The sequence below is a fragment of the Colletotrichum abscissum genome, assembly GCF_030869225.1.
Source record: "Colletotrichum abscissum strain IMI 504890 chromosome Unknown Scaffold_13.1, whole genome shotgun sequence".
Taxonomy (NCBI): Eukaryota; Fungi; Ascomycota; class Sordariomycetes; order Glomerellales; family Glomerellaceae; genus Colletotrichum; species Colletotrichum abscissum.
In genome coordinates this window covers 839,274-851,945 of record NW_026850021.1, presented here as the reverse complement: position 1 = coordinate 851,945, position 12,672 = coordinate 839,274, and the positions used below count along the sequence as shown (strand labels likewise).

The 12,672-nt window shown below is 49.1% G+C and overlaps 6 protein-coding genes across 6 annotated transcripts; 1 reads left to right on the top strand and 5 right to left on the bottom strand.

Annotated features, from left to right (window-relative positions):
- Positions 1 to 1,022: 1,022 nt before the first annotated feature.
- Positions 1,023 to 1,910, bottom strand: CABS01_06451 (glycoside hydrolase family 16; the record flags this gene model as incomplete). The annotated part of the gene is made up of 3 exons (XM_060539817.1): positions 1,023 to 1,072; positions 1,130 to 1,182; positions 1,246 to 1,910. The coding sequence occupies 3 exons, from the start codon at positions 1,908 to 1,910 to the stop codon at positions 1,023 to 1,025; spliced, it is 768 nt and encodes a 255-aa protein (XP_060404354.1).
- A 624-nt stretch (positions 1,911 to 2,534) lies between these two features.
- Positions 2,535 to 5,453, bottom strand: CABS01_06450 (heterokaryon incompatibility protein; the record flags this gene model as incomplete). Its single annotated transcript, XM_060539816.1, has 4 exons — positions 2,535 to 2,581; positions 3,364 to 4,953; positions 5,007 to 5,351; positions 5,405 to 5,453. The coding sequence occupies 4 exons, from the start codon at positions 5,451 to 5,453 to the stop codon at positions 2,535 to 2,537; spliced, it is 2,031 nt and encodes a 676-aa protein (XP_060404353.1).
- Positions 5,454 to 6,074: 621 nt separating this feature from the next.
- CABS01_06449 (uncharacterized protein) lies at positions 6,075 to 7,913 on the bottom strand (the record flags this gene model as incomplete). The annotated part of the gene is made up of 2 exons (XM_060539815.1): positions 6,075 to 6,149; positions 6,207 to 7,913. 2 exons carry the CDS (start codon positions 7,911 to 7,913, stop codon positions 6,075 to 6,077), a joined length of 1,782 nt encoding a protein of 593 aa, XP_060404352.1.
- Positions 7,914 to 8,747: 834 nt separating this feature from the next.
- Positions 8,748 to 9,194, bottom strand: CABS01_06448 (uncharacterized protein; the record flags this gene model as incomplete). Its single annotated transcript, XM_060539814.1, has 1 exon — positions 8,748 to 9,194. One exon carries the CDS (start codon positions 9,192 to 9,194, stop codon positions 8,748 to 8,750), a length of 447 nt encoding a protein of 148 aa, XP_060404351.1.
- A 1,007-nt stretch (positions 9,195 to 10,201) lies between these two features.
- CABS01_06447 (uncharacterized protein) lies at positions 10,202 to 10,948 on the top strand (the record flags this gene model as incomplete). The annotated part of the gene is made up of 5 exons (XM_060539813.1): positions 10,202 to 10,373; positions 10,454 to 10,537; positions 10,590 to 10,655; positions 10,801 to 10,856; positions 10,910 to 10,948. The coding sequence occupies 5 exons, from the start codon at positions 10,202 to 10,204 to the stop codon at positions 10,946 to 10,948; spliced, it is 417 nt and encodes a 138-aa protein (XP_060404350.1).
- A 436-nt stretch (positions 10,949 to 11,384) lies between these two features.
- CABS01_06446 (uncharacterized protein) lies at positions 11,385 to 12,203 on the bottom strand (the record flags this gene model as incomplete). The annotated part of the gene is made up of 1 exon (XM_060539812.1): positions 11,385 to 12,203. One exon carries the CDS (start codon positions 12,201 to 12,203, stop codon positions 11,385 to 11,387), a length of 819 nt encoding a protein of 272 aa, XP_060404349.1.
- Between the last annotated feature and the right edge of the window lie 469 nt (positions 12,204 to 12,672).

Below are 12,672 nucleotides of genomic sequence, written 5' to 3'. Positions count from 1 at the left end.
GTATTAAGGAGCAGATCACGGATTGGCTTTGTCGCAGCTCAATCAAAGGGTCCTTGGCTTGACAGTAAATCTTTCAAAGCATTAAGTGATCATTGGTGAGAATCATGGTTCAAAGAATTCTTATGTTCGCCATGCAGCGCAAGCCCCAACGTATCGGAATGCAAACATAACTAAGCCAAGGCCGGCCATCTCAGGTAGTAGAAACGCAGAAACCTAGAGTTGCTGTTGACTTGTCTTGACATTCAGAGGAGACGCTCTCGCAGGTAAGTATCCCCACAAGTCTGACATCTGAATGCGCGATAGGGGAAATGACGAGGTAGAAACCGCATCCATATCAATATGTAGTTGACCAGTCCCTCAGCCATGCAACATAGATATTTGAGCAAGCGTAAGACGTTACTCAAACAGAAGGTTACGTTCAAAGGACGTAAGACCTTTTCAAGTACACTGGAAAACCGCCGACGAAAGCAGAATCATTAGGAGGGTGGCCAGTCCCAAACCGGCTATGCTCTCCCTACTCCTCCTACTCCTCTTGTCAATATGTCAATATGCTAATATCTTGAGCACAGGACAAATTACACCAGCAAGCAATGCTCCTGGCCGCTGTCGGCCGGCCTCTCACCCACGGAAGTGACAAGTATTATAGATTTAAGTTACATGGCCTTGACCGAATCAAGTTGCAAGACTAAGGCATGTAAACCATCACCGGGATTTCATCGCAGCAGAGAAAATTGCCAAGCATCGCGGCTGAGCAAGCCAAATATTCACTCATGGGACTGACATCTACGATCTGACAGCCGTAGATACATGTACAATCAAGCAAGCCTCAGCTATTACCACAGGCGGGTATATAACTTCACGTCACTCAATACTGCATTTGACAGCGCCATCCATGGTATTTCCTATGGCAGAGATATGTACGTGGAGTGTGCTCCTAGGTATGGAAATAGATACAGGAAAGGTAGAGCGCAAAATGTGCTCATGAACTATGCCGCTTCGCTCGAATCATTCATGCCGTCATTTCAAGGATTGTAACTCAGTACCTCGAGGTTTCGGACTTGATATTCCGTGTCTGTGGTGGGGTTGTCAGCCATTTGAGTTCGCGGATAAATTGGCAAGGAAAGCTTACTGCTCGTTGGGCCGGGCGAACCGGAGGAACCCTCCATTTGCAAGTTGATGATCCTGTTTACCGCTCGTGTCAGCAATCTGTTAAACTTCACGCTTAGAAACCAAGCTTTTACTCACAAGTACATAGGCTTCCCAAAATACCCGGCGCCCACCTGCGTCGTGATGAGGTTGCCATCCATGTAGAACTTGGCCTGCACGTCCTTGCCGTTCAAGTCCCTCGTCTCGCACTTGAACGAGTGGAAGTTGCCCGGGCTGGGGTACGTCACGTCCTTCGCGGCGACGATGGAGCTCGTGTTGAACGTGTTGAAGCTGACCTTGCCGCTGCCCTTCCACTCCGCCATGTCGATTTCTGGCGGCCACCCCTGGACGGCCGTCAGCCAGAAGGCGGGCCACGTGCCCTTTGTCGTCGTCGCCTTGATCTCGGCGCTAAAGTCGTACCCGCCCCCGCGTGAGACGTTGAAGTGCTCCTTTGCATGGATCGCTCCGCTTAGGTAGTTGATGTTGATCTTTTGCCCGCCGTGCGTCGCCTGAGGCTGCCCGCTGACCTTGTTGGCTGTAATGGTCAACGTGCCGCCGCTGAATTTGACGTTGTCCTTTGTCATGCGAGCGCCGCCGTTGTGGTCGGTGCCCCAGGGGTAGAGGTAGTTCCAGTCGGCGTCGAAGTTGGATTGGGAGTCGAAGCTCGTCTTAGGGATTATGGTACGGACGGCCCCGACGGGGAGCACATCTGCCACCAGCAGCGCGCTGCCCAGGAAGAGGGCGGCTTGGTTGAACCAGACCATTTTTTTCAAAGAGAGACTGAAGACTTGTTCGCGCTTGAGATGGGCGATGAAGCTCCTTCGACTAATAGACCAGACGAACGGGCGGGAAACGGGCTTGGTCAAATACCTCTTCAACCAAGCTTCAAGTTGATGGCAGTCGGCTGATGTCTATTGCTAGCTCGGCTTCACGTTCCCTGTCAAAGCCCCGCCAAACCCTCGAGATAGATGAACTTACCTCCACACCGTCAATTTTTCCACCCACTGCCAGGGACTGGAAACATCGCTTTTGGAAAGAGGCGAAACACTCCGACGCAGGGGCCCCCCTATGACATGACGATCCGAGGGCCGCTAAACTTAGACGGCTCTCACGGCGAACAACATAGGGATATTGGAGGGCACTTTCATTCTCAAACGGGATTTCCAACCAAAAGCCTCAGGGTAAACACGAACTGAACAGGGTCATTTTGAACCGGGGTGGGAACGATGGTCGTCCGAACTTAATGGCACATCAGGCCGAAGGTTGCACCTAGCCCCCGCAACCATGCATTGCTACGTCGTATCGTGAAGGAGTTGTCGGCACTTGCCTATTTGGCGGTAAAGCAGGACTGGATTTTGCACCAGTCGCCGTTGGCAAAGGATATAAAATCACCGGTTAAGCTTCTTCAGGTTCCCGTGGGATGCGTCGGCTGTGCCTGTGATCGCCATGTCAGCTCGGGTGACCGGTCAACGGGCGGCCGGACGATCCTGCGCCCTTCCGGCACAAGAACCCCGACAATTCACCCGAGAGTTGCATGATTGGGGGTTTTCATGGGCAATAGAGCATATCATAAGTCCTCGAATATGAATTTGGATGGTGTTGTCCAATGTTCGTGGTAGACGAGCCTTTGGGAGAAGGTTGTTTCAAGCAAATTGAATGGGGTTTGAGTTGAGACGACTCCACTCGTCTAAGCGAGCCTGGACTTGAGGCGGCAGAGACTGCTTGCTGTTGGACGCAAGCTCAGGAGACAATGGTAATTTGACATTAGCCTTATGCGAAGATGATGAGCCTGATGAACTTGACATGAGAACTGCTTTTTTCTGTCGCCAGAAGTTATTTGCAGCCTACTGTCTGACATCCGGTCCGAGACCTAAGTCACGAAGTCACTCGCCAAGTCCAATAGGCACACACCAAGGCGATTCATGGACCTCGATGATGAAGAGATGGAAAGAGACTTTGGCATCACCAGTATTGCAGTCATCTATACACTGGAAACAACACTTCACCTTCCACACTCTGATGTCTCGAATCTTCGGAAATGATATACCCTAAACTAACCCAACGCCAATAGGTTTCCATCTCCTAAGCTATCTTCTAGCCGTCCCCATCCAGCCCGTCACAAGACAGTGACATCTCCCTCCCATGCATCCCTGACGGCATCTTCCTCACAACCAAGCTGTACTTCTTGATACGCAAGACCCAGCCTCTCATACTTACTTGTATCCGCTGGAGATCTTCCTAAAACAAGATAGGTCATGTCTACGAGCTTTTCCTCAGCGACAGCCCAGTCTCCAAGATGGAGCAATATGAGTGGCGACTCTGTGTCAGCCGGCTTAACCTCAGAGCGAGCTGGCGAGCGACGAACCGCGGCATCTTCCCCCTTCATGGTATCGTTCAAGCCCAACTGGAACCTCTCCAGACGTGCATCGGGATGGAACTCGACCGAGTCTCCGTTATTCTTGATTCCATACGACCTAAACCTGCCACGGCGTGTGGCAACTACTTCGAGGGTCGCTTGGAAGATCCGACCACGCAAAGTAATGTAACCGGCCGTCACATTTCCTAGCGGGTTATTGTTGCTGGTAGTAGTGCTGGCATCAACAGCGACAGCCTTAGAGACCCACTGGTTTGCCTTTGAACCTGGTTCAGCATACGGTCCTTTGAAAAAGTCGACCTGGCCACCAGCTGATGCCCATGAGAATGTTGGTATGTGGCAGTTGACCCGGTCTTGGGTATTCGCATCATCCAACTCCTCGATTCTTCTCTTTGGAGTGTACCACAAAAGGTCGTTGATGAGTTTGTCTTTCCAGAGTCCGGCAATGTAAGGAGACCCTGTCTTCTGTTGGAAAACGGTTGCCAGACCCGACAACGCAGGTAGTCTGTCACTTCCAAACGTAAGTTGACGTTGAAAGAATTCGCTGACAATATCACGCCACTGTCCAAACGCAACATGCGGACTGGTCATATCTTTGGGGGAAAATAAAGTCGTCTGGGTGTTTGTAGAAACTTCTTTGAAGGTGTGGCATTCGCAGTCTCTCTCAGTTTGGCAGGTCCACCACAACTCATGTTCTGTGTATGTCACAGTCCTGCGTGAGAGAAGTTCCTCCTGCAAAGTCCAACCTCTCGTCATGAGCGGAAGCTTCGGCTTGCGATCTCCAGTAATGGTTTTCACATGATCATCTGCCTCTGGAATGACTCGAGCTGCAAGTATGGACAGCTTGCCTCGATCGGTGCGCCATTTCATACGGAATGGCTGTTGTTGAAGGGCCACCTCGTGTTTCTGAGAGATGAACCCCTCAGTAGAGGTGTGAGCTGTTGCAGCGGAAATGGTGAAATATGCGTCACTGTATACGGAAGCCATCTTCGAGGCCTCCTTTTCCCAGTCTTCAGCGGAGTCCTGAATGATACAAATCGCATCTACCCAGAGGTATTTCAAGCCAAGCCCTCTTGTGATTTTCACAGCGTCTCTGACCGTCTGTGGAAAGTCATCTACATTGAGGACTTTCTTGTGATCGTCGATAGTTCCTTTTGTGGTCACAAAATTCCCGCTCTTGCCCCAACAGTAACTGAGCGCGGTGTAGGGAGTTGGGTGAATGCCAGCGGTTTCAACCAGTCGTACCTGGGTATCTTCCGCATTGCCGACATATATGACTCTTGTTGGCATCGTTGGGGATTGAGGCTTGCAGAAAGGGTGGTTTTCGTCACAGTTCCGGATGCAGCAACGAATGAATTCAGCCGTTTGATCAACATCTCCAGAGGTACTCATCTCGTAGCCCTGTGTGATGCCATCCCAGACAGGAGGGTATCCTAAGAGTCATCGTCAGACCGGTGCATATGGCTGCCATGCTAAGTAAGCTTACCAGTAGGGGTGTAGAATTGTACAGTGACACGTGCCATGGGCACGCTCAGCTGACAACCTCCTCTCTTGAACATGAAGAGAACAACTCGCTGACAATGTAAAGGAGATAGTTTAAGACGGTCAAGAGTTTGAACAATAGCAGTACACCAGCGGCATCCATCGGCGGAACCAGTCTCAAAGTCATGCTTTGAGCGAATGAAGGTACGGAACTCGGTGCGCTGGTACCCAGCCTTGACGGGCGTTTGTTTGACACGAAGATTGTGACACCATTCGCACGGTTTCGGAATCGTAACTGGACCGAACTTAAGCTTTTGAACGCACGCGATGGTAGTCCAGAACTGCGACGCTGGGAGTGTGTTAGGAAAAGAGATTGACTGGAGTCTTCAACATCGTACGTACCGGTGAGCCGTGGGCCTCCGACCTTCGCTATCAAGGTAGTAGTCGACATCTCGAGAGCTGAAATAGACGACGCGGTGAAGCAACGGTTGAAAATTGGAAAATAGCTTGTAGATCAAAGTCACGAAAAGAGTATGCTTCAGAATGTTACAACAGTGAAATGACTTGTTTGAGTTGTATCGATGAATTTCATGTGTTGCACAACTCTAGTACAGGGGCAACCACAAGCATGTCATGCTGTGTCAATTTATATCAATCCCACTTGGCTGCTGAGAGATCTCAGCGAAGCTAGTCCCCGGCCTGATCCAACATTCTCTTACGACACTGTTTCCGCCAAATCGAATTCTGTTTAGCCGCCAGACTCAAGATGTCTCATGTTGTTGTTAGTTCCAACTTCCAGCTCATCAAATGCATTTTAGTGGAGCAAACAAGCCCCTTCTCCCAATCAAGAGCTGTCTTGACCAAGATGCGCCGTCCAAATCCAGACTAGCTTCAAGAGGTTCGACATGATGTTGACTGTTGGTAAGAACATCAAATCAACTGACAGGGTCTGAATCCGTAAGCGCTACGCATCCGCGCGCGCCTACAGAAACCAAAAAAAAACACCATTGGTCTCCATCGTCCATCACAACACATCAAAGTTTGAGATTTCTGTTGGTTTGCACGAACTTCACTACTGCGGCTGATCACCCAAGTCTTCAATCGCCCTTTTGCATGGTAGATCGAGGATAGCCAGGTAGAGTACATCCTTTCGTCTCAATTAGCTGAATGATTCAGTCAATACATACTTGGGCGCTGCGCTTACCTTTTGGAAAAGACCCTTGAAGACATCACTTGGAATGCTTGAAGAACCAGCTTTCTTCTTCGCCTTCTGGGATTGACCTTTGCCCGCGAGTCCCCCAACATGGTCATCTTCCACGTCGTGAATTCTGGCTTTGCTGTTTGATTTCGTTCCATCATCTTTCTCAACACTGTTTGTACTGGTCTCCTTCACTTTGTGACTTCTTAGGCCAACGATCTCATCCGCCCTCTCCTGATGGTCTGCCGTCTCGCTGGTTTCGTCATCGATCTTCTTTCCTTGCTCCGCATTGTGAATGCATGTACCTCTCTTTTCCCCTTCCTTTATGTTCTTCTTGCTTTCCTCCTTCTTCTTCTTTTCGTCTCTCTTCACTCTCTCAGAATCCTTCTGAACCCGCTTCTCCGGCTTTTTGCTGGACTCGGCTTTCTCATCTGTACTTGCAAGCTTCCAGCGACCTCCTGTGAATAAAGAGACAAGGTCACCACTAGATACTTGATGATTCGGGTCAGCGTATCGTGACTTGAACTTTGGTTGCGGCATCAAGTTCATCCTTGAGTGATCCTTGTTCTCGTCGATCCAGGTAGCTTGAGCGCGTTTGTCTGAGTGGTCGTTGATCCAATCTTCCATTCTGTCCCAAGTGTTCTTCTTTTTTGCTTCAACATCAGCCTTTTTGGGATTGCTCTTAGGGTCCGGGAAGATAAGGGGCGCCGGCTCAGGCCAACTGAAGTCGCCACGAGTGGGCTTCATCAAGTCACCCATCTGTGTCTTCAACTCTTGCCAGCCCTTTGAAGGCTTCTTTTTCCCTGCGACAACATCTGAGATTTCCTGCTTTAAATCAGGCTTGGTTTGTAGCGCATTCACTTCCTCCACAAAATTGTTTGCGAATGGGCCGCAGTCGTTGTCGGGCTGCCATGTAACAACGAGGCAGACCAACCCTCGTGGAATAAAGAAGTCTGCATTGACGCAGTTCAAGAACTTGTTGGAGCAGTATAGACTTTGTCCCTCCATGGCGGCCACGGTGGCAGCCTCAAGGGCGAATCCAAAGAGCAGCGATGCAGGATCTGGCAGTGCTTCTCCTGCAAAGCCCGCCAAATTGACGGCACTGATCCAAGGGTTGGGTTCCAGTGACTTATTGAGGGTATCGATAAAGTCGAGGAAAGTATCTTGATTGATATTAAAGTCGACTAGCATTGGTGCGTAGGCTTGTATGAAACCCCGCGCTCGCTTCTCGGGCCGTCTCTGGGGCACAAGCACTGGCAAAGAGAGTCTCTGCCCATCCTCAGAACTTCCAGTAATATTCAACGGGTGTCGCTTGATGAAAGCCAATGCAAGATCATCTGTGTCTTGAGAAGGTGGCGAAGTTGACTCGGGCGTTGTTGCTCCAAGGTCAGTGGTGTTCGCTAATCCCGTTCCTTCATCAAGCTGTATCGGGGTAGACTCCGCGTTGCTGATACTGTCTGGCTGGCTTGAGGGATTTTCTGGATTTAGTACTCTGGACTTCTTCTCTTTCCTGTGATGTAAGGCTTCAGAGATGGTACCAATACCTGCAGCCGCCGATTGGGCAATCTCTTCCACCAGGCCATGCTGTTTTCCACTGCTAATCCCTCCAGTCTTTACGACGACCTTATACCGTTCTTTCAAAACGCTTTGCACCAAGCTGGCGGCTGTTTGGGAGGCCACCTTTCTGCTTTCACTACCTATGGTAGCCAACATATTCGTACTCGGCTGAGTATCATCTGGGAAAGAAAGACCGTGATTTTGGAACGTTTGGAAGGCTTGTCTCCAAATGTTGGTGAATACTGCAGAGAGGTCGATTGCTTTTAGATTGAAGACTGGAAGAGGGTGAAATCTGCTAGTCAGATTGCAAGATCATATCGCGTCACTCGTCAATCTAGAGGGTGAAGTGGTCTTGTACGAAACTGTGTTTTTAGGAACTTCGTAGTTTTTTAAACTGCCTTAGGTAACGTGCAGGTAACAGCATCCTTTGTGGCTGTGAATTCGCACTCGCTTTTGCAGCAAATCTCGAGGTTGACACCCTATCAGCTCCTGCTTGGCATGTCAGCAGCCAAGAGTGATGGGCAGTCCGCGGGATGCGGAGACGGGACCAACAAGCGGCAGGGGATAGAGCCACCGAATAGTCCACAATAAGGTCATTCGATCTGGTCTAGGCGCCCAGCTTCCTATCAGATCGACTTGGGTGGAAGTGTGGGACTGCATTATGGTGTCCTTTTTCCAACTCTCGGTGTGCTAGTAACTTGGAATTTCAATAATGCAGCAAACTTGTCTCGATAATAAGAACGGAAAACGATTGATGATAATAGTGAATTTGAGAAACTAAATGTAAATGATGATCTGACTCAAGTTGGTGCATTGAAATGCGTATTGAACAAAAGCGAAACATATTCAGTCAAGTCCAACTGTCTGTGGAACTTGGTTTCAACACCCGGACCCCATCCCATGTGAGCGCTGTTTGCGCAATCATTGGACCTATCGTTCCGGAAACCAATGATGCAGTGATCAAGCCGAAGGATTGTGATGTCAATGTGATTACCACTGGCATGAACCGCCGCAGTGCACGCTGCCATCGGTAGAGGTGCCAGAGACAGCCCAGCTTCCCGTTCCAACCAGGTTGGAACCGATCAAACCACCCCAGTCGACACCCTTGTTGCCACGAGGGAAGTTGACAGTAACTCTGCAACCGATTCCCTGAATGCCAGCAATTGCTTGGTTGCTGAAGCCGGCCTCTTCGCCTCTACAGTTGCCGGCATAGTTGACGAAGGTGCTGTCGATGGCTGCCTTGAGATTATCGCGGTTGACGCTGTTGCAGGAGCCCGGGTGATCGATGGTGACAGTGACACGCTCGCAGTGATCGCAGGCTTTGCGCCAGCAACGGGGCTCGAGAGCCCCCGCGAGAGATGGGAAGGCGGTGCTGAAGCCGTAGAAGAGGAAGAGAGTGGTGAGGATGAGAAGAACGGGGCGGCTGAAGTGTGCCATTGTGACTTTGTTGTGTAAGGTAGGGGGGTTAAGAGAAATCTTGAGTAAAGCTTGGAGTTGGGAGTGTGCGGTGGTAGTTTTCTGCTGTTATGGACAATATTTTTGTTTTCGTTGGGAGCTTTCTGGGCGTTATATACGCAGGTCTTATGCAATGTTGTATGCAATCTGTTCATGACACTCATGATCATTACTTGACAAATCGTAAGCGCAACTCCACGAACACAATTGTCTTCTCCGAGTTCAAATCCAAACTCGTATTCTCTTTGATTGCCCAACATCCTATGAGATTCTCGCCAGTGTCCACGTTGTTGCGTTGCTTCACAACGATCCCGAACTCAGTCATCGTGAAGACTATGGCTAATTCTTCTCTATTATATGGCTGAATCCCGAGCAGCCGATAAATATGACAGAGTTTGATGACAGCAAGTCCTCGTGGAGTTATTGAGAGATTCTGAGTGGACAGTACAAAGCCCAGGCCATAGTTCATCCGTCTTTGACTTTTTGAGTTCGCGCATGGATCGTCAAGGAGTCAGTTGCGGCTCGGATGTTCGGCTGCATCTTGACTCGCCGACATGTCAACTGGCTAGCTACACACTGATTTACCTAATTCTGGAATGAAATTAAATGTGAGAAGCTTTTTATTTTCCGATAAACTCTCTTGGAAGTTCCACAACAAGCTCAATAGAACGAACGAGCGTTGTTGGCCAATAAGGAGTGGACTGTAATGCGCGTGGCAAGGAAGCATCTCGTGATGAATCAGTTCAGTGCAGACGTCGGGGCCCATGGAGCAGCGACATGATGGCAACCAGCCATACATTCCCAATAGTGGTAGAACATACTACATATCAGTTGTCTTGAGCTTGCAAGTATCGCGATATATCAAAGATTTAATATAAATAGCACCAGTAGCCTCGTTTCCTCGTGAACACTTTTCGACATCGACAACAACCTTTCCCACAATCTCATCACCAAAGTATTTGAATCTTCTTCGAGTCAAACTTTTTAAAATGCATTTCAGCTCCTTCATCGCCTGCCTTGTTTTGGCACCCCTGGCTCTGGCCATCCCAGCTGAGTTGCCTTCTGCGGAAGGTGCTTTGGCCCTGAGAGCTGCTGAGAACATTGAGATCCCGAAGGACCTCCCTGATGATTGGAAGACTGCCCTCGAGGCTTACTTCAAAGGTATCGTCATTTCAAATTGGAATGAAGTTTTGGTGATGGAAGAGATCCTTTGAAGAGTACAAAACTGACAACTCTGCTAGACACCGATTTGGACCTTGAGAACAGAGATCTCGACAAGAGGAGCAACGTGCCGTTCATGCACTGTGGCTGGCGTCGCTTTTTTAGTAAGAGAGTCCCTCGTCTCACATTTCCTGTCCTTTACTGACACCTGCTAAGGCTGCCTTGGATCTGTTACCCCGGGTGGTGTCACCTGCATGTGGGCGATCGCTGCTCGCGGACTCGGTAAGCATTTCCACCGTGATGTCGCCCCTCTATTTACTCGGATTCACGCCTCCGACAGCACCTTAACCAGGTACTCAGGGTGAAACAATAACAACAGCGGAAAACAATCCCTCTTGCCAATTGCTAATCTGGAATTTGAAAACAGATGTGAAGGAAGATTCCAAATGCTCAGCCGCTGTTGTAGCCACTATTTTGTCAGCTGTTAGTCATCTCGATCGTTCTCGATTCAGTCAGAAGGCTTACAAACTCTCTAGTCAAACAACTGCAAGTTGTGTGTCAATGGTCACCTCTGAAAAGAGGTTTCGAGGCCCTTTGGTAGTATTTCCGTGATTGAAAGTTTTCATGAAGTAGGTGATCGGAAAGGGTTGGATTTGCGATTCTGGTCGTTTGGAGCTCAACATACACTTCTCTGCTGATTTCATCAGCCCTATTTGTGATTTCACATGAAGATATTGTTGCAATTAAATCTCAACATCTATGAACATGCTGTATTGGGCCATAGTTTCTATCAATTAGCAGCTCAACCAATTCATCCCGATTACCCAACTACCAATACCATTTAGGGCCGATGTTGCCTCAATAATTGTGCATAGTCTATACCATGGATGATGAGGACAAAGTGATTAGTCCATTGTAGATAAATCATCATACCGGCCTTTATTCGGCTCGGCAGCTATGAAGCGGGGCTATTCTCCATCAGTGCTGCCCAAACAGATAATCGTTTTCTAGCTAAGCTGTTGTCTCAAGCTGTCCGTGAGGAGGGTACCACGGGGCCAAGCGGTTTAGAAAGCTGGCACACCCCCATTTGGATGCGCGATCGAGGTAAGTTCCGTGAGAGAATGAGAATACTACGTTTCTTTGTCGAAATTTCTCAGCAATGGCCGAGATTTTGAGAATACTCGTAGGGCAGCTCGTGCTATTGGGCCAAGGATATAAATTAACCGTGTGGAGGTTGGGAAGCCAATTGGCTAAACGCGCCAGCTCCAAGACATCTTCATGCATCGTTTCATGCATGCATGTGATTTCTATAGTCTCCAGTCTGCCTGGGAGAATGTTGCCTAGGGACTGTCGCCCGTCGTAGCAGAAGCTATCCAGTCCCAAGTATGTGAGAGTTTCGAAATGTCGCATGGATTCCAGCTGCTCCCGACGGCCTGAACGGAAGACATTTTCCATAATGTTTAATTCCAAAGACTCTAACGTATTTGCGTGAGGTCTGAGTGCATCCAGTATCGACCCAGCGGTGATATCGGCAGTTTCTCGCGTCCGAGGACGCCATCCATACATGTTCCAGGTGGCTGGTCGATACTTGAAACCTTTCAGTGGTCCACAGGAATGGACCAATGAAGACAACATCTCAGGTCCTATCTCTGTCCCGTTTAGATTGAGGTATTCAATGTTGCGCAGGTGAAAGGTTGCGTTTGCCATGTCGATAGATGTTGGCAACGGTATAACCAGCTCAGTATCTAAATAGGTGATGTTTGGCGCGATTTGACAAAGAGCTTGTAAAATACTAGAGCTCCATTTTTGGGATGCTGCGGGTGCTTCCATTGCTTGGATTGCCACGATTCGTAAATGTGGCAAGCTCCCTGGTCGTCCATTTGTCCTAAGATAGGCCCAATTACCTACTATGTGCGTTGAGCTAGGACAATGAGACCTCATTGATAGTCTTCTCAGTTGTGTCAGCCGTATGATAAGGTACTGCGCTAGAATAATGGCGAACTGCAAGGTCAAGGTGGAATACCGGAGCATTCGAAGCGTGGGTGCCAACGATACAAGTTCCAAGTCTAGGTTTCTTGATGATTCGTGGACAGTCGTTCGGCGGTAGCTCAGATAGTCTGCATTATGTATCTCAAGAGTCAGGTCTCTCACATGCACAGCCAGGAGAGAATTCCGCCGGGTCGTCAATATAAATTGTATCAGTCTTCTCAAGCTGGGTTCCTCTCTGCTGATGCGAAATTGAAATCGCTGATAGAGCACAGCTGTTCCAATAGCGTGCAAAAGCTTCGATGCTCGACAG